This window comes from Cladophialophora immunda (genome assembly GCF_000835495.1).
Source record: "Cladophialophora immunda strain CBS 83496 unplaced genomic scaffold supercont1.4, whole genome shotgun sequence".
Lineage (NCBI taxonomy): Eukaryota > Fungi > Ascomycota > Eurotiomycetes > Chaetothyriales > Herpotrichiellaceae > Cladophialophora > Cladophialophora immunda.
The window spans coordinates 3,992,294-4,010,123 of NW_015622544.1; the positions used below are offsets into that span (position 1 = coordinate 3,992,294).

The following is a 17,830-nucleotide window of genomic DNA, read 5'->3' on the forward strand; positions in this document are numbered from 1 at the left end:
TCCGCCATGGCGTGAAGGCTCGTCTTCTGTGGCAGGAGGAGGGGGAGGAGGCGGACCACCACCACCACCCATCCCACCGTCTCCAGGAGAGCGCCTGACCCAGGCCGGCCTAGCGTTGGGGCTGCTGTACTATGTCCGCGCGATCGGGCACGAGGCCACGATCGACGGGCGAGACATCCGCGACGCGTCGCCCGGGATCATGCGCCATTTGCGCTCGGTCCTGGAGCTCACCGCCTCGGTCGCGACCGCGCACGAGAAACGGCGGTACCGCGACGCGCACGCCTGGCTCTACTATCTCGGCGCCTTCGAGGAGCGCCGGAAGACGCCGTCGTCGCCGTCGTCGCCGTCGCGGCACTCGGTGATCGACCACCGCAGGAGCTGGACCAGGGACCAGTGGTTCCAGCGCCGTCTTGCGCAGCACGTCCGGGAGCGAGAACGGTCGCCGAGAAGAACAGGTGGTGGAGTCGACTCTCCTTCTGATCCGAGGACTTCGCCTGCTCGCACGTCCTTGTGGCCGGAATACCGTCGGATCTTCCGCACCTTCTTCCTCGTGGATTGGGCGCGGCCAAGTGGTTCGAAGTGGTTCGATAACGTGGTTGCGTCGCAAGCATATATAGATAGCTAGGTGGGGGTAGTTCGGCAGGCGAATAGGGCTGGAGACAGGACGAGGTGTCACTAGTACCGTCATGTCGGTATCATTGAGTTCAAGTGCTGGAGTGTTCAATCTTTCTGAAGATACCATCTCGTGGTCGATGAATGAATGGACGAATGAAATGAGTTGCCCACGCAGAAGGAAGAGCAGGACCAGCAGAGGAGGTGGCGCAGGAGAGAGTCTACCGCATATGGCGCACAGAACGGTGGGACCACGGAACAGGATCGAATAGAGACTGGCACCATTGAATACATGCTATGAAAGAACTCGACACGAGATGACAGGACACGTTTAAGCGTGGTTTTTATCTCTCTCTTCTTCTTTGGATTATGAATCGGTATCAAATGTCTAGACTTGGACTTGTATCTATAGATGGATCTATACACGTTTCTCACTCCCTATCCCACGCCTATGTTTGCTTTTCGACTTTGCCGGTCGCGACTGTCGTTTGGCTTATGATTTTGGGCGAACTTTTTTTTTAGCCCCATTTCTCCCACAAGTTCCGCAAGGTATATCCTGCAAAAGAGGCACCTGAGAGATCGAAGCAGCCTGGGTTGCACTGCCTTAAGCTGCCTCGCCTCACCCGTGCCCGCCTATTCGACGTCCCGTTCAGGCGTCCTCCTTCTCCTCGTACTGGATGACGTGCTCCTTGTTCCGGACCTCCTCGGCGTGGCGGTCGTGGATCGTGCGCGCCGCGAGCGCCGAGTCCCTGATCTCGGGCTTTGCGAAGATCAGGTCGATCTCTTCGAGGGTTTTGCCTGTGGTCTGTACGGTGCCGGCCCAAATAAGGGCGGCTCAGGTCAGAACAAAGCTCTAGAGCAGGAGTATATAATGATCGTGCAAATGGGTAGGAGAACGGAGAGGAGGAAAGAAGATGTGGGAGAGAGGGAGGGAAGGAATGGGCTGTGGGGCTGATGTTGTTTTTGTAGATGTAGATGGGTGGGATGGAGGAGCGATCAGGGAAAGACGACATACCTCGGGACACATGAAATACACAAACGGCACGGCGACCGCGCAGGACAAGAGCATCCAGATCCAGATCTTCCAGCCAACGTTCTGCAGCGCGATGCCCCCGGCGAAGACGGTGATGAAGCTGAACAGCCACTCGCCGAATGCACCGGCAGCGCCACCGAGGTGACGCAGTTTGAGTGGTGCGATCTGTTCAAAATCCGCCAGGTCAGCAAGATCAACCATTATTGTGTTCTTCCAGAAGCCCAGATAAAGAGGACATCTTCGTGCGCTTCACAGTGTTGGCTAGACTCACCTCAGGTCCGTATAACCAAGGAACTCCAATCCAGCCATAGCCAAACACAAAGTTGTAGATGATCACAAACGCCACAGCCGTCCATTGTGTTGCTAGGGTAGGATGCGGCAAGCCGATCATAATCACGAACACGAGCATACAGATTGTCAAGACGACCGCCGACCAGATCAAAACGGCACGCCGGCCGAATCGCTCGATCGTCCAGGGCAAGGGATATGTTCCCAAGGCAAAACCGGTGTTCATTACCGCAGCGAGGAGCTGGGAGAGGAAAGAAGACAGTCCGACCTGTGAGAAGATGACCGTTGAATAGTAGACGGACAGGTTGATGCCTATTGTGTACGTGGGTTAGCAAGAGGGGCCACCAACTGATTGGACAAGAGACGGACCCATCATCTGCTGAATGGAGAGGATCATGAAGGATATCCTGATCCGGCGGCCTGCTCTCAGGTCGCTTCTGTCCCAAAAGAGATCCAGGGGGTTGAATTTATGCTCGTCCTCCTCTTCGAGTTTGATCGAGGCCAGGATCTCATTTCGCATGGCCTGGACGGCAGGGTCTTCCATTGGCCGATCATGGAGACGCATGACAACGCTGTCTCCCTCTGCGACGCGGCCTTTGGCGTAATACCACCTGGGCGTGTCGGGTAAGAAGAACATGCCGATGATGGAGATGGTGGCGAAAGATGCTTGAAAGGCAATTGGAAACCGCCATGTCACTTGGTTCGTCATCCTTGTGAAGATAAAATCCATCCAGTAGGCTCCCCCAACCCCGCTTATCAACCAGACGCATTGAACGGCGACCTCAGGACCTCGTTCTTTGGATGTGATACTCATCTCGGCCATGTATGTGGGGACGCTGCAGGAGATGAATCCGATGCCGAACCCGCAAAGGACACGACCAACAATGATCTGAGCAACCGACCAAGAAGAGGCTTGGATGCTGGCTCCAACGATGACAAGGGCATCGCCCATGAGGATACACCCTCGTCGTCCCAGAGGCATCCCGAGGACGGTGACGGCCAAGGAGCACACGGCGGCCGCTAGCGTGTACGAGGACGCAATCATGGGGATGACGTATGTACCAGTCGGATGGCCCATCGCGTCGAGGAAGGGTTTTGTGGTCTGGATGCCTCCAAGGACGCCGGCGTCGTAGCCGTACATGCAGAAGGACTGGTTTGTATGAGCAGGAGGCGGACGCGGGTCGGGCTTGGCATGCTTACCAGTGAGCAACAAATGCTCATTATCCGGTAGAGAGTTCGACCTTTGACAGATTTGAGGAACATCATGATGGGCGACTTGCTGAGTGAAGATTGATGGACAATGCCGAAGCAATCGCGTTGAGAGCGTATGCCCTGATTATGTATGTCGAGTACCCCACACGATTGATGCCGAGCCCTGACCCCACTTTTCCTTCAATACAGCCTATGATTGGTCCACAACAATGAATACTAACCCACCCCCGCATCCTGGTGCGGGAATCGAAACCCGGGGAACTCGATTCTCTCACGGACAATATGAGACAAAGTTAGCATCGTAGAGGTAGACCGTATTCTCCCGGTCGCGTTCTGGTCCATCGTGACTAAGAGTACATCTTTTGGGTAAGTCGGAGCCCTGCAGCTCGATATTTCTCACGAGAACGACACTTTTGGCAAGTAAAGTGCCATCCGTATCTTGACGTCTTACCCGAGGCGTAGGTTCGCTTCCGTGGTCATGAGCTCAGGGTGGATAGCATCGAAAATGCACCTTGGACAGCAGTTCACGGGAGCTCGAGCTCTGCGCAAACTCCGGCCGGCATCCCTGCCCAGACTTGTGAGGCCGAAGCCCTTCTTAACGCAAACATCGAGCGCCATTCAGAGGAACGCTGCTCACCAAACTCGAGCTATGTCAACAGAGAACACAGCCCCAGCAGCCAAGCTCGGAGCGTCCAGCGAAGATGCCTACCGGGCCAGGTCGATACAGGACTTGATGTCTCTGAAAGGCAGGGTCACCGTCGTGACTGGTGAGTGTGTGGTCGAGACTAAAGTGCGTCTTGTCGCTGAATAGCCAAAGGGGGAGCACGGGGCATTGGATTAGCTCTGGCCAGAGGTGCTGCCGAGCTAGGAAGCGATGTCGCCGTTCTCGATATCCTCGAAAAGCCATCTGACGCTTTTCTCGATTTCGAGAAGGAACTAGGCGTGACGGCCAAATACTATCGGTATGTCTGCCTCCGCTTGTGAGCAATGGGGGATCCTCGGCTAACTTTTGTTGTGTTTGTAGAGCAAGCGTCACAGACCCGGACGGCCTGACTCGAAGCTTCGAAGCTGTGGCGAAGGACTTCGGTCGGATAGACAACTGGTAAGGTAGACTTTTGCGGCAGTGGACATTGTTAACCACGCTTGTAGCGTCACCGCGGCTGGCATTGTCCATGATAAACCATTCCTTGACACAACCTGGGATGAAGGGGCCAGGATCCTACAAGTCAATGTGCGTTGGGACATTTCCACCACCGGAAAGACCGCTGACATTGTTTCAGGTGATGGGCACCATGCTCAGCGCGCAATTGGCTGCCAAACAAATGCGAGCCCAGAACACTGGCGGGAGCATCGTGATGATAGCATCGGTTTCTGCTGTATCTGCCCTGCCAACCCAGAGACTCAACATATACGCCGCCTCCAAAGGTGCCGTCAAGTCCCTTTGCGTCCAGCTGGCAGTGGAGCTTGCCCCTCTGGGAATCCGAGTAAACACGGTATCCCCTGGCTTCATCGCCACGGAGATGACCAAAGGGCTGGCCATCACAAGGCCTGAATTGCTGACGGTCTTCAAATCTGCACCGCCAATGGGGAGAATAGGTGATCGAGCCGATCTCAAGGGCGTCGTCGGATATCTTCTTAGCGATGCCGCAGCGTACACGACCGGCACCGATGTCCTTGTTACCGGCGGCGTGCATGCCGGTCAGCTGTAGCGCGGAAGGCTTAAACGTTGATCCTTCGTAAAATAACCTCATGCTGGATGCTTGGCCCGGAGCAGATGGCCTGCCTGCTTGTAGAAGGACATCATTCGACCCGGTCTGTACGAGACCGGGTGGCTTGAAAATAGGGGTAGTATATTTTGGTGGGTCTCATGGTTCTTGAGGTGGGAAATGAGGCAGTTCAAGATTGGTGTAGCCACCCCAGAATAGAGTTTCGAGGGAAAAGTCGTCATACGAGGTATCGAAAAAATTGAATGCAGGGTCAGCCTCGGTTAGGTTGAGGCCAAAATCGGAGCTGCCCTGGCTCTGAGGAGATTGGTGTGTCTGCAATAGATCGCTCTCGGCGTTTGTGGGCCGCCGCTTCTTTGCTGGCGCAGGCCCAGCCTCTGGAGCGTCGCCCCACGGATTCTGTCGCTTGATGTTTGACTTCGACCTGCGGAGGAGATCACTCTTGATGCCCATGATGACCTCGAGTGCTCTTGAAGCGCTCTTGAAGGCAAGTCCCAGTTCACTCAATGCTTGACAACAGGTTTCCAAATTCTTCCACGCGCTGTTGCTTCGAACCGGATCTGTTGCCGCACAGGCGGTGAAAACATGGATCAACGTCGCCGTAAAAACGAGGTGGACGGCCTGAACATTGATCCTTCTGAGACTATACTGGCGACGATAGGTCTGAATCAGCTTCGCCACGAAATTGGCCGAGGTCGTGCAATGGTTGCGGCCGGCCGCAATTTCAGCAGTAGTTAGACCCGGCAGAGTCTTCACAGAGGCAAAGAACGGGCGGAACGTGATGATCATGATGCTATGATATTGCATGCTAAGAGGAATCAGCTGCATCGAACAGGGATAAACGAGTGTGTCTACTCACTGGAGTTGGAGTACGTGTGGAAGGTATAGTGCTCTTTTGTCCAGGTTATTGACAGCCAAGCTGGGCGGGAGGCTTCTCTGCCAACCCAACAACTTGTCACGCATTTGGTTTGCAAACTGAAACAGCTGTCTGGCGTTGGTCGGACCCGTCATCGCGTCAGGGTACCTGAGTGGCGTTAGAGGCACTTGTTCATGGCCGAAGGAGCAACTTACAGCGTCTCTCTGATAGCGGTCATGTGCGCACATAATTTCACGTTCCAGATGCCCAGTTCGTCGATTGAGTCCATCATCCGAGGCAAGTCTAAGGTCTCGTTGTCGTCGTAAGGAGACCAGTACCTCGCAACCCGACCCGCCTTGGCTTCTTCCGCAGAGAACTGCACAGTAATATGCTTGTCATCGAGTGCGACGGGTCTGCCAACGTATAGACTCCACATCCTGGTAACCGGTCATTCAACTACCCCAGCCTGACAGAAGAAGACATAAATACCTGTCGTGAACGAAGACACCGCTCCATATTATCTTTCGAATCATCCCTTCTTCACAGGTGATCAGACCGGCCTGGACGTATGGTTCAGGATCAAGATGAAGGCCTAAATCGACAGCGAGTCGGACTGCCATTCCTACGTGGCCGCGTTAGTGTCAAGCACTTCACTACCGCCGAGCCTTGTCATACCACTATCAAGCCAGCCACGGGCATCCCTTGTCAGCAGGGCCTCAACCGCACTAAGAATAACCAGGGATTGAACAGTCGATAGAGTCGGTGCGTCCATCTCGAGTTCCAAAAGCAATTTGGACCTAGTGGCAAAGAAATCCGGAAGCGGATCAGGCAAATGAGGGTAAGTCCTGTTTGTAAGAGTCGCTCCGACAGAACACCTGAGGACGGTCAGACAACAAGTAACTCATATGATGCGGGCCGGCACAGGTAAGGCGATATCGCTCACATTGCATTGGTCAATACCTCTGAGTACAAGGTACTAACTTGACCTGCGCCTTTGCAGATCATTCGTTCACGCCAGAAGACGGACTCGTCGACCACATGAATCGAAGGCTCCTCCCAGGTGAAATACAGTCGCAAGAGGTGGTCTTCCAGGCTCTCGTCGACAAAATGACCGACACCGGCCCCGTTTAGCAATTCCGCGCCTTGTTCAGAGGGCGAGCGGAACTTTGATCGTGACAAGGACAGGGGTCCATTATGGAGGATGTGCAAGTTGGACGTAGCCCCATAGAACCGTAACTGGCCGTCCTCGGCGATCTGTAACGAGCCCATTCTCCCGGACAATTGATCTAGCAAAATGTCTTCGTTGGGGGTCGGAACCGTTGCTTTGAAGTCGGCGTTGGAATTATCGGTCTGAGGCACGTCCGGAGAAGAATCAGAATACAAGTAACCCTCCTCGAGAGGCTTTCCCGTCATGAACGAGGCATTTCGACCACCGTTTCCGTCTTCGCCTGGATCAATCTTAGTATGTCACAATTTCACTTTCAAGCACCATAAAGTCTCACCAGGCCATTCTGATACAGCGAAGTCGGACTGGCCGGTGCCGGCGGGAAAGCTTTCGGGTAGAGAAGCCTCAGCCGGCCATGATGACGCAGCCTGGCTGTCTGCTGCGATGCTCTGAACATGGAGCGGCGGTGGAGGCGGCACATCTATACCATTGGCAATGAGTAACGACTCGAGTTGCTGGCAATAGCTCGTCAGGGCCTGCAATCTCTCCTTAGGCGCAATCTTTCGCTTATCCACGCCATGCTGGAAGACGCACTCCTGCCCGTAGAGGACACAGTTGGAGCAGCGTGGGCTAATACCGTCGCACTTGATCTTGCGTTTGCGACAGCCGAGACAAGCGGTAGTGACATGCTTCCCCTGGCGCTTGGGCTGTGGATCGGAAGAGCTGGTTTGGGACGACATCAGGCTCCTTTCTCATGCGAAGACTGTTGGATCCGGCCGGGCGGCATTGATATAATCAGCGGTGTGTGCTCTTGTCCCGCGCGGATTGGCGCTCCATAGGCGGATGGACCGGCTGCTTCTGGAGATGATGCCGATTACGAGTAGTACTTCGAAGAATTGAGGTCTTAGTGATGATACTTGGTACGGACAGAAAAGTTTTGGAGGCTGAGGGCGAAGGTAATGGAAGGATCGTTAGTCAACGCGGGTGGACGCATGGCACCTTTTGCGGGGAAGCAGAGCCATCGTCCCGTTCAGCTGGCACGCTGGTTAGACGGAGCAAGGACAACTAGGTTGGAGTATGAGGAGGAGCTTTGGTGGCACTGATCGCCCGTTCTCGGCTCGCTAAGTAGGCTTTAACGAGAAACAGCCGACCTTCTTTCTCGATAAGTAGCTGGCCGGCAATTACTCGACACAACCATTCAAGACAATATGAGATCATGAGCACGCCTGGGTATATTGCCAAATATAAGTACAAAGTCGTCCAACCCATTCTAGTGTTCATCATCAGTCGATCCATTCAATATGTCCAGGGTACGAGGCTGTCGGCGGTTCTGATGTTGGCCTGTTGGATTGTCACCGGCGGAGCGGTTTGTCCCCCTGTAATGCTCTCTCGGCCCTTAGATATAGATCTACACATAAATTCTGAATGGCAACCAGTCCGTCATCTTTGCTGATGTTGCTCAAACGATGCAGGATTTGTAGCATATGTCGCGACACACCGAAGTCCGACACGGAACTTTCGTCGAGTGGGTTGAAAATAATATGGGCAAGCACGACCACTAATGCTGAGACAATGGTTTCTAGCGATAGCCTGCAGAGCATCTTGTCAGTCGACCTTTTGTCTGGAAGTGTCTGCCAAACTCACCAATTGCAGGCAATGTCGTCGCCCGGAATCAACCTCAGAAGGTCGATGAATCTCCGTGCATCTTTGTGCAAAATCTGCGCTTTTTGTTTCGACATTCCCTCGATTAGTCCTTGGGCTGAAAATGCATTGTTTCTTGTCCGAGGCGCTGGCAAAATATGTGCCCAAAAGGCGTAGGTCGTCGAAAAATACGTTGACTCTAGGACCACAAAATGGACCAGATCCGACCGATGCAGAGCCGCACGTAGATGCTCGGCGTCGAGCTCGAAGATCCAGTTGCGTCGCCACTCCTCCAGCCGTGAATTGATTGAACGTAACTCGACCTCGCTTGGACAATCTGACTTTGGAGCAGTATGTGGCAGCGAGAGCTGTTCCCCGAATTCGGCCTGGAGCAAACCAAGTTCCACATGAAGTCGGAAGATGTTGACCTTGAACTCTCCGTTGGCAGCAGTGATTTCACCGGCGGCATCCGGCTCGCCATCCCTCGGTAATTCAATGTTGATCAGTCTCGGCGTTAGATTCGGTAGTCTGCCTGCCCTCAGATTCATGTCTACTTCCATAAAATAAGCAATCCAGAAAACACGTTGTTGCTGGACCCGGTCGACCGCGTTAATCGGTTCGATTCCTTGAGGATCATTGACCCGAAGATCCTGGACGACGCGCAGGGCCAGGGAGACAAACATCTGGGCGGGATACGGTCGCGAGGAAGTCGATATCACCACAGCCAAGCCGAGAAAACATTGCGCTAGAAGCAAGGACGGCCGTAAAACCAGCAATTCCGGAACAGTGTCGAGGGATTCTTGCAGATAGATTTCGGCATTCTCCGTGTCTTGAGGGACACCCAACGGACTCATTGCTCGCAAGCGGTGTGCAATGCCTAGGACTACCTTGAGCGCAACCCACTCAATCGGTTTACCGTTGGCTCTACCGTTATAACAGTCCTGGAACAGTGACGTGATAACAGCAGGGTCGAAAAGTGGAATCGCGGCATTGAAATCCACCAGGAATTCCTGCAGTAGAAAGAGGCCGCCTTGGACTGGTGGCAATGAGCACTTCTTCGCCCCATTATAACGGACCTGAGGACGAAGCTCCTCATCAGTCGTAGCGAGGGCTGGGGCCGGCATGGCAAATGAGGAATCCGAGTTTGGGCTCCATTGCTGAGCCACTTCGGTGTCCAGCAGGTTGATTTCTCTGCTTAGTGATTGCGAGAAGTCACTCGTTATTCCTCGCAGTTGGTTGGAGCCGATTGCTTGCAGCAGTGTCTGGCTAGGCGACGGCTGGGCACTATGATCTGCCATTTCTGACAGAAGTGTATCTGACACATATGAGGTTTGTTCAGTCGGGGATGTAGTCGACGGCAGCGAGGAGGGAGTCAGAACGTCCACCCGCTCCGAGAGACTGCCCTCCGAAATCTTTGCCGCGACCGACATTTTGATGAGTTCCTCGAGGCTTTTGAGGCGCTCCTCTAGATTCTCCATCTGCTTCCTGCTCCTTGTTAGACCAAGTACTCCTCCACGGACAGGGACAACAACTTTTTCCGCTTCTCTCGCGGCTTGGTGACATGTGTCATCTGGCACACCGATTTGGACTTTTCACATGCCGAACACCTACCGCCTGCCGTTTTTAAATCGCATTTTCTCTTTTTCAAGCGGCAAAGATCGCAGGCCTGAATGATCCAGGGTCAGGACCCTCCCTCAAATGGTCTGAATTTTTGAGAAGGGCCTACCTGAGCCATGTTACCCGTTTTGGGAGGTTGCGTAACTGTTTGGGACATGGTGGACACCCCTGAAGACGAAGGGAGCCCGGCTGGTTCGGCTGGAAGCCTTGCAGGTGCACAGCGTCTCAAGCACGACAATAGAGAAAAATGCTGTTGAACAAGATCCGGCTATGCAGATCCGGCGGGCTTAGCTGGCAAAGAGAAACTAGACTATCGGAGGGTGGTGAAGTCTGGAGTCGAGGACGAGCATTTGAAATGTTCGCGGGAGGCCCATGACGTTGGGGAGCAACTGGACACAGGCCAGCTGATTGTGCATCTCTGAGTAATCCGATCCAGACTTGGATCTCCAGTGGAAACTTCAGCAATTGCCCCGACGGTATTATGGCGCTCAGATGCGAGATTCAATTGCCAGGGTAGCAGCCTGGCTGACAAAACATCATCGCAAGCGGCATCCCGGAGACAGTTTTGCTCCGCAAGGCCGACATCGCCGGACCAACTCGCTCGGGGGCTGTACGAGTAATCGGTACGAGAACCTAGGTAACTCGGAGGTGTGGCAGTGTAGCAGTTGGCGAATGACCGTAGCCTTGCGGGTCAGCGAGCCTTATTCGGTATACTCTTCAGCCTCGTCGGGAGTTACCGAGGCTGACAATCTCACACACTCCTACCAAACACCTGAACACCAGCTGCTTGTAGCACAATAAAAGCACCCTAAGATACTGCAGAAGACATTTATATCGCTCTCACTAGTTGAGGGTTGGTTCGCCATGGCATCGGACATGAACTTTCCTATCGTGGATGTGTGGGCAAATCCCTTCGCCCTTGTATGTGCTCGGCTCTTGGTTTGACGATGGTCATCCCACATCTCTTTGCTATGCTTGCATAACCTCTATGGCTTGCTTCTGTCATTCGCGGCTCCTGACAGTTGCTGTAGGATGGTGTGCCAGAAGCCCAGCGGCTTTTTCAACAGAGTCATGCCGATCCCGACTTTGTGGCTCGTCGACCGACACCTCAGGAGTTGGTTGCCATGATGGATTCAGCAGGGGTATCCCAGATCTGTCTGGCATCATGGCGTCGGCCTGGCAAAGTGGTCTTCTCCAACGACCAAGTCGCCGAGTTCACTAGAGCCTATCCTGATCGGATCTTTGGCCTTGCATCTGTGGACTTGCTGGACCCGGTGAATGCCGTGAAAGAACTCGAGCATTATGTGGTCAACGAGGGCTTCAAAGGCCTGCGTGTCGTGCCATGGCTATGGGGTCTGCCACCCACTGATGCCCATTACTGGCCGTTGTACGTCAAGTGCATCGAGCTTGACATCCCCTTCTGTACCCAAGTTGGTCACACCGGTCCTCTGTGTCCGAGTGAAACGGGACGCCCAATACCTTACATCGACACCATTGCACTCAAGTTCCCCCAACTAAAAATCATATGCGGCCACATAGGATATCCTTGGACGGCCGAAATGGTAGCCGTTGCTTGGAAGCACGAGAACGTCTATATCGATACCAGTGCATATCTTCCAAAATATTATCCCCCGGAGTTGATCACCTTTGCCAACACAACGGGACGCAAAAAGGTCATGTTTGGGACCAACTTTCCTCAACTGACTTGGGACGCTTGTGTAGATAGCGTCAAGCAACACCTGTTGGGAGAAGGAGGTTTCCGGCGCGAAGTAGTTGCTGCGTTCATGGGTGGAAATGCGAGGCGGGTGTTGAAGCTCGATGCTGCGTCTGCGCAAAAAGCAAAAGCCTCGCTTTGAGACTATTACCCAGGTACTGTTTCCAGAATACAGGATTTGTTTTGTGGTATGTGCAGGCAGCAAGGCCAGGGCCGGCGGAAGAAGCCAAGCGTTGTCCTCGACCGGCACCGACATAGCACTTGTTCGTCAAAACTCCATCCCGTCCGCTCCAGTGACCCCCTCTTCGTCTCGTTCCCTTTTGACTCGGACCATTTCGCTCTTCAGCAGTGACCGGACAAACCCATCGAACAGTTCAACGTAGGACTTGAGACTGGTCTTTTCCCAATCATTCAGCTTTCTCATTGTCAAGCCGTCCTCGATATATCCATTTGTTTGTGTATCAGCCTCCTCGTTGCCGAATCGGTCGACTTCACCGAGAAGTTCGGTAACCTTGGGCACGGAGAGCGGATCAAAGGCCTCGGCGCGATTCATATCACCACCAGCTGTGATGGGAACACACACTCGTCCCGTTCCCGGGTGCACGACGAAGGGACTTTTCAGCAAGTGAATCCTTTTCTTGCCGACTTCCACGTCCAACCTCGGATAGGTGTACTCTAGCAGAATGTCTTGCTTAGCTTCGACCAAGGCCTTGGTGTCCAAGGTCTTGCTGACACCTGTCTTGGCCAGAGAATCAATATCTTCCCACTTTTTGATGCTCGGTCGGTCGGGGCTGCTTGACCACTTTTTGACCAGGGCCTCGTTTAGCGCCTTGTCTGGAAGCAATTGGAGAAGACGGTCCTGTCCTTTCTGAGACAGAAAAGGTTCCTGGTCGATTAAGACCTGTTGAAAGTATGGTTTCAAGATCTCGAGGCTTCGGGCAATGTGAGGATGGAGTGGCCGCTTCAGATTCACTCTCTTGCCACCTTGCACGCCTCCCTTCAGCACTTCAAAGTACCCAGTGATGGCTTTGCGCTTGTCATCGTCCAGTTCTCTGGCTTCTCTGTCGCTGATCCAGGCATGAACGCCTCGACGTCCAGAATATATCCAGATGATGTGTTCAAAGCCAAAGTCTTCTCTTAGTGCAACATCGACGACTTTAATGGCCATTGTAGCAAAGGACCAGCATTTTGCACAAATATTCGCCTTTTCACAGCATGTCCGGATGTCGTCGTAGTCCGTCAGATCAATGTCGAAAACAATCTCTTTGCTCAATGGTTTAAAACTGGAGCTGTTTTTCAACATCTTCCGGTCACCTGGCTTGGTAGTATAGACTGGACCAATCTCAAATCGGGAAGGGATGTGTCGCAAGATGTCTTTGCGCAGCAAGTCTGCCGTAGGGTAGGACTGATATCGAAGATACGCGTCGTTCGAAAGGGTCAGTGCGAACTCTCGATTCGTGAAGTCGGGTCCCGGTTTGGGGGAGTGGTTGAGCCACTGGAAAAGGGACCGAAAGGGAAAAAGCCGAGCATAAAACTGTTTCATTATGGTGGGATCTGAATACGACTCCTGCTGTGTCGCCGCAGTGGTGTCGATTGAGGACTCCGGCGCCGATTGTGGTGGTGAGGACGGGATGTTGGCTTCGCTGGAAGAATGCAAGGCGCTCTCGAGATCGTCGTCATCGCCATCAAACAAATCCTCCAATGCCACGGGGGCATGGTCAGCAGGCTTTGTTACCGAATCAACTTCAATCCCATCAAGCTCAACGGCGTCCGGCGGTGGAGCGTCAGGTATGCTAATATCTTCGTTCCGTGAAGGCGAGAGCTGTTGGGGTGAAGAGTCGCCAGCCATCTTGATGCCCATGTTGACCAGGTGTCGAAGGACAGCAGATTTGCCCGAGATGGGATATGTTCTCTGACTACTGTACCGAGTAATGTGTCGGAACAACGCGTATAAACGAACGCGTAGAAGGACGCGTCTGCATGACCGCCAGAAAGTCATTTAAATCACGTGAGATCGCGTCAACACTCAAGTTCGTTGATAGGGGAGAACGCGGCAAAACGTTTCGTGCCGAGCCATCAAACATCGGCTTACGCGATTCTCCGGACACGTGGGACCTTGATACGTATGCGATATTGATGAGGAAGCGAAAGGGGGCATCTCTTCATCGTGATGGTAGGGTAGTATAATTTTCCTAACGAGAATCGATCTCTAGATCATCCTAATCTAACCACCCAATATATCGTCAAGGGCCTCGTGGCACATGCCGGCGTTTCCCAAGGTGCCGGATATGATAGAAACGAAAACAAGTTATTGTACATCAAGGTAAATTCTCCTTCACTTCGTTGGCATCCGAAAACGGTCCAGAGTCGTGCTTGACCAGTTCTGGCCGCAAAGTCGGACTCGTCACGTTCATGTGTTCAGGATTCCGGGCACGTTTGATAGCATCCTCAATCACGGCACTCAAGGTGGCGCTGCCAGTGTGCCGGTGTGTGGGCCCGTTCGAGGAGCCTTCCTTAGACCCTTCCAGAGGAAGAATGGCGCTCACCGATGACGATCTCGCTGAGTGATTGGCAGCGAAGGGCTGCTTAGGAATCACCAGAGGTGAGATTGGGGACTCATCTAGGACGGACATGGGGGTGGTTGTCGCAGGCGAAGTCACCACTTCCTTTTCATCCACAAAGAATGCGATGCTCTCCTTGGAGCTCGTAGCAGTGCTGCTCTTTCGAGCGGCTTCTTTGGCCAGATTTGCCAGCGTAGGGACTCTGTTGCCTGAACTGACTTTCTTGACCTCGATAGGCCGAGCGGTAACATTTCGCGCCACAATGGAGCTGTTGCCGCTTCCCAACTTGGGCACTTGTGGGACTTGAGGGATCTGTGGCGTTCTGGTGCTCGGGGTCGAGGATGTTCCTGGGGTGTTCGAGCCGGACTTGACACTCACCACGTTGGCTTGCGCTCGGAAGGCCTGCTGAGCTGGGATAGGTGGAACAATAGCATCACTGCGGTAAATCGTTGTCGCCACACTTGCGCGAGCCAAGCTCGGTGCAAGACTTATTCGCGGGTCGAGGGAAGAAGCGTCCGACCAGGTAGAATCTCTCAGGTCCTTTGGCATGAAGAAATGCTGCTCTAGTTGGGGTGATCCGGTTGCCGAGTTGGACGCAATGCCTCCAGGAATCGAGGGAACGGGTGGAATCATAAGTCCTGGTGAGTCTGGGGGTGATCGGACGGTTACTCCTGGGATGTAGGCGATCTGGATAACATTCGAAGCTCGCGTAAAGACCGTGGAGGCAATTGAATGAGCAGACCTGGTGGATTGACGGTCGCCACGGTGAAGCGTAGATTGATCTCTCTTTTCTGGAGGATCCCAAGCCAGAGCGCGCCGTTTCTTACGGATTCGAAACCGGTATACCAAATAAACAATGGCAGCCAGAAGGACCACGCCTCCAACAACTCCGCCGACGATGCCGCCGACAGGTGTGGACTTCTTTGGCGCTGATTGACCTGGCAGAGATCCAATTTTGACGCAGGTGGTGGACGCGCAGGAGTCGCATGACTGAGCAGTCAAGGAGCAGGTCTCATCTACGCCGCATGCCGGGCAGCTCGGAGGGTCGGGGGGGCACTGGACACAGCGACGAAATAACTGATGTGCAGAGGACTCGAAAACTTCGCTCCATGTTAGCTTCAATTAGACATCTCAGATAGGAGTGCATACGCCCATTCGACGCCATTGCGAGCGCCGCTCTCCGCGAAGGTCCAAACGTTTATTCCTCACAATTGTAGCGTCACAGGGCCACTTGGACCTGACGAGATCAGAGGTGTTGATCCCGGCAAAGCTCCTCCTCGTGTGTCTCGTGCGCGATCCGCAGTCGTAACTCTTTGACTTTAACCCCTTTGACAGATTTACGTTGACACGAGGTCGGGGGATCCAATACTGAAAAGATTATGATGAAGTGCCAAATGACTGTGGATCAACCACGAGTTCTTGTTGTGACGAAGAGGAGAATTGCGTGGTCGAAAGGAAGCGGCTGGGCCGTGAAGGGAGCCGTGGCCGAAAACAGACAAAAGAATGTGGGACGAGACAACCGTCTCAACAGAAAGCCAAAATCCAACGTGGAAAAGACTGAATTGAAGTAGGTATGTCGCTGTGAAAGATTGAAGGGCGCTCAGTGCGAAGGACGAAGAGGAGTCGAAGAACAGCCGCAGGTGAGTTGGGCCAGCAGATCTCTTGTTCTCGGCCCTCCAGCCAGCACAGAGGTGGTGGAGAGGATGGAGACAGCCCAAAGCAACGAGCGAAAAGGCACGGGCAAATGGGCATTGATGTTCGAAGGGGAGCAGAAGGCGATGGTGAGCGAGTGCGAGATGAAGGGGCATTGTACACGCAGCCTCCGGCGGTGGACCCCGAATGCGGTTGGCTCACAGGCCTGGGTGAAAGAAAGCTTGGTGCGCCTACGGGGTGCCTACTGGGTGCCTACTGCCTGCAAGGGGCAAAGCGCCGCCCGCAAAATCTCTCCTTCAAACACGCTGCCGCAAGGGTCTTCAATCTGAAGAGCGTTGAAAATCTCCTGACCTGACATGCCCCCTTCCAATCAGAAGTCATCCAGGCTGACGAGCACCATCAGCTCAACGATGAGCCGAATTTCAGCGAACATCGCTGGCGGACCTCGATGATGGTGCATTGGATTTCGAGATTTCAACACGGTGCGACAGGCGAGAAGTTTGTTTTTGCGAAGCACCAAAATGAATCGCTCGCCAGGTAGTGGCATCTCGTTCAGGGCAGTGCAAAGAGACATTTGACCCATTGTGGAAACTGATCAGCTACCGAAATGTTGCAGCATATCCAAGTCACACATCTATAGTTTCATCGAGAGCATCGCGCAGCAGTCATCCAGAGATGGACAAACTCGACAGGAATGTTCTCATTCAGATTACCTTCCTGCAAACACAGACCTGAGCTTCACCTTCGGACAAAGAGTAGGAACAGAAAATATCATCTTTGCTTCACTCCGCAGGGATGCTGACGATCCGCGTTGGAATAGGGGCAGGGACCGGTTTCGGGCAGCTTCTTCCCGCACAGCAACATTCACGATGACAATCTAGCATCAGCATGTCAAAAATCATCCTGCCCTAAGTGAAATGAACTTCGTTTCCAAGCAGAACACAGCATATGTCTCCTGCACGCAATACTATGGTGCTATGTATCCATAGCCGTGACAGTTGCCACCTGTGGCGCAGTACCTCCAACTCGCAAGGTCTAAATATGGGTACATACGGTTTAAGCCAAGGTCTTACGCTGTGGCGCCCCGATGCATATCCCACGCAAGCGATGTCAGAGTCAGTTGGACCATTTGGGATTCGGCTGAACACAGGGTCACCCTGCAGCATGCAGTGATCTCATTTATCCTTTGGCAGGTTGGCCGGAATAGAAGGTTACATTTGGGTGTCGATGAATCCAGCGCATGCGGCGTGTGATCCTGTCTGATACATTGAGAAGCCATGCCCAGCAGAAACTGCGGGGGAGTGGAATTTGGCCAAAGCCATGGACGACGCCACCATCGTATGCGGGCGAACCCTTGAAGACCAGACACACTGGCGAGCTGGATCCACTTGTTCGCTGCCGGTGTTTCATAGTTGAGATCTAGAGATGCGATCTACGTTGGAGATGGGGGATGGAGGATGGAGGATAGAGGATGGAGGTGCACATTCTGTGAAGGGTGTGTTTGTCCCAGCTACTCTCAGTGTGTGCTGTATGACTGCCTGTCTGGTGAGAACCCAGGAGGACTGCATCCATCCTTCTATCGAGGAACATGAGCAGGCAGGCGAGGTGCGGCTGAAGGTCTTTGTCGCTGGGCACCGAGTCGGGGATTCGCCAGCCCAGAAGGCGCAAGCACCAGTTACGCGAGGACTCAACTACCTGAGACTGGCCTAGGTGGCTCGGGGGCCACCCGCCAGCAGTAGTGCCATGCCTGTCGT

The 17,830-nt window shown here is 53.6% G+C and overlaps 7 protein-coding genes across 10 annotated transcripts; 2 read left to right on the top strand and 5 right to left on the bottom strand.

Annotated features, from left to right (window-relative positions):
- Positions 1 to 1,113: 1,113 nt before the first annotated feature.
- PV07_07737 (uncharacterized protein) lies at positions 1,114 to 3,769 on the bottom strand. The gene is made up of 5 exons (XM_016394847.1): positions 3,134 to 3,769; positions 2,303 to 3,083; positions 1,917 to 2,245; positions 1,628 to 1,810; positions 1,114 to 1,417 (listed from the first exon to the last, which is right to left on the bottom strand). Exons 1-5 carry the CDS (start codon positions 3,197 to 3,199, stop codon positions 1,262 to 1,264), a joined length of 1,515 nt encoding a protein of 504 aa, XP_016248266.1. The 5' UTR covers positions 3,200 to 3,769; the 3' UTR covers positions 1,114 to 1,261.
- On the bottom strand, positions 3,758 to 7,814 carry PV07_07738 (uncharacterized protein). Its single transcript, XM_016394848.1, has 7 exons — positions 7,228 to 7,814; positions 6,669 to 7,173; positions 6,401 to 6,600; positions 6,215 to 6,347; positions 5,941 to 6,162; positions 5,729 to 5,893; positions 3,758 to 5,677 (listed from the first exon to the last, which is right to left on the bottom strand). Exons 1-7 carry the CDS (start codon positions 7,628 to 7,630, stop codon positions 5,011 to 5,013), a joined length of 2,295 nt encoding a protein of 764 aa, XP_016248267.1. The 5' UTR covers positions 7,631 to 7,814; the 3' UTR covers positions 3,758 to 5,010.
- Positions 3,795 to 4,854, top strand: PV07_07739 (uncharacterized protein; the record flags this gene model as incomplete). The annotated part of the gene is made up of 5 exons (XM_016394849.1): positions 3,795 to 3,912; positions 3,963 to 4,107; positions 4,170 to 4,247; positions 4,295 to 4,376; positions 4,426 to 4,854. 5 exons carry the CDS (start codon positions 3,795 to 3,797, stop codon positions 4,852 to 4,854), a joined length of 852 nt encoding a protein of 283 aa, XP_016248268.1.
- Positions 7,815 to 8,057: 243 nt separating the features above from the next.
- On the bottom strand, positions 8,058 to 10,569 carry PV07_07740. Of its 4 annotated transcripts, XM_016394850.1 has the most exons (4): positions 10,258 to 10,569; positions 10,064 to 10,197; positions 8,535 to 10,016; positions 8,058 to 8,480 (listed from the first exon to the last, which is right to left on the bottom strand). In XM_016394850.1, the coding sequence occupies exons 1-4, from the start codon at positions 10,303 to 10,305 to the stop codon at positions 8,243 to 8,245; spliced, it is 1,902 nt and encodes a 633-aa protein (XP_016248269.1). In that variant the 5' UTR covers positions 10,306 to 10,569; the 3' UTR covers positions 8,058 to 8,242. The 4 variants fall into 4 exon arrangements, with proteins under 4 accessions (XP_016248269.1, XP_016248272.1, XP_016248270.1 ...); XM_016394853.1 differs by having other exon boundaries at positions 8,535 to 10,197; XM_016394851.1 differs by having other exon boundaries at positions 10,064 to 10,569.
- Positions 10,570 to 10,949: 380 nt separating this feature from the next.
- Positions 10,950 to 12,106, top strand: PV07_07741 (uncharacterized protein). The gene is made up of 2 exons (XM_016394854.1): positions 10,950 to 11,069; positions 11,180 to 12,106. The coding sequence occupies exons 1-2, from the start codon at positions 11,013 to 11,015 to the stop codon at positions 12,002 to 12,004; spliced, it is 882 nt and encodes a 293-aa protein (XP_016248273.1). The 5' UTR covers positions 10,950 to 11,012; the 3' UTR covers positions 12,005 to 12,106.
- PV07_07742 (uncharacterized protein) lies at positions 10,979 to 13,798 on the bottom strand. The gene has a single exon (XM_016394855.1). It carries the CDS (start codon positions 13,721 to 13,723, stop codon positions 12,131 to 12,133), a length of 1,593 nt encoding a protein of 530 aa, XP_016248274.1. The 5' UTR covers positions 13,724 to 13,798; the 3' UTR covers positions 10,979 to 12,130.
- A 221-nt stretch (positions 13,799 to 14,019) lies between these two features.
- Positions 14,020 to 16,178, bottom strand: PV07_07743 (uncharacterized protein). The gene is made up of 2 exons (XM_016394856.1): positions 15,573 to 16,178; positions 14,020 to 15,523 (listed from the first exon to the last, which is right to left on the bottom strand). Exons 1-2 carry the CDS (start codon positions 15,586 to 15,588, stop codon positions 14,181 to 14,183), a joined length of 1,359 nt encoding a protein of 452 aa, XP_016248275.1. The 5' UTR covers positions 15,589 to 16,178; the 3' UTR covers positions 14,020 to 14,180.
- Between the last annotated feature and the right edge of the window lie 1,652 nt (positions 16,179 to 17,830).

Coding starts and splice junctions, on each gene's coding strand:
- PV07_07737 (XM_016394847.1), bottom strand. CDS start 3,199: ATGATGTTCCTCAAATCTGTCAAAGGTCGAACTCTCTACCGGATAATG. Junction 3,084..3,133: donor TGAGCATTTGTTGCTCACTG/GTAAGCATGCCA, acceptor CATACAAACCAG/TCCTTCTGCATGTACGGCTA. Junction 1,418..1,627: donor TGTATTTCATGTGTCCCGAG/GTATGTCGTCTT, acceptor GGCACCGTACAG/ACCACAGGCAAAACCCTCGA.
- PV07_07738 (XM_016394848.1), bottom strand. CDS start 7,630: ATGTCGTCCCAAACCAGCTCTTCCGATCCACAGCCCAAGCGCCAGGGG. Junction 7,174..7,227: donor CGCTGTATCAGAATGGCCTG/GTGAGACTTTAT, acceptor AGATTGATCCAG/GCGAAGACGGAAACGGTGGT. Junction 6,348..6,400: donor CCGTGGCTGGCTTGATAGTG/GTATGACAAGGC, acceptor GCGGCCACGTAG/GAATGGCAGTCCGACTCGCT.
- PV07_07740 (XM_016394850.1), bottom strand. CDS start 10,305: ATGTCCCAAACAGTTACGCAACCTCCCAAAACGGGTAACATGGCTCAG. Junction 10,017..10,063: donor CCGCGAGAGAAGCGGAAAAA/GTTGTTGTCCCT, acceptor AACAAGGAGCAG/GAAGCAGATGGAGAATCTAG. Junction 8,481..8,534: donor GACGACATTGCCTGCAATTG/GTGAGTTTGGCA, acceptor GATGCTCTGCAG/GCTATCGCTAGAAACCATTG.
- PV07_07741 (XM_016394854.1), top strand. CDS start 11,013: ATGGCATCGGACATGAACTTTCCTATCGTGGATGTGTGGGCAAATCCC. Junction 11,070..11,179: donor GGGCAAATCCCTTCGCCCTT/GTATGTGCTCGG, acceptor CAGTTGCTGTAG/GATGGTGTGCCAGAAGCCCA.
- PV07_07742 (XM_016394855.1), bottom strand. CDS start 13,723: ATGGGCATCAAGATGGCTGGCGACTCTTCACCCCAACAGCTCTCGCCT.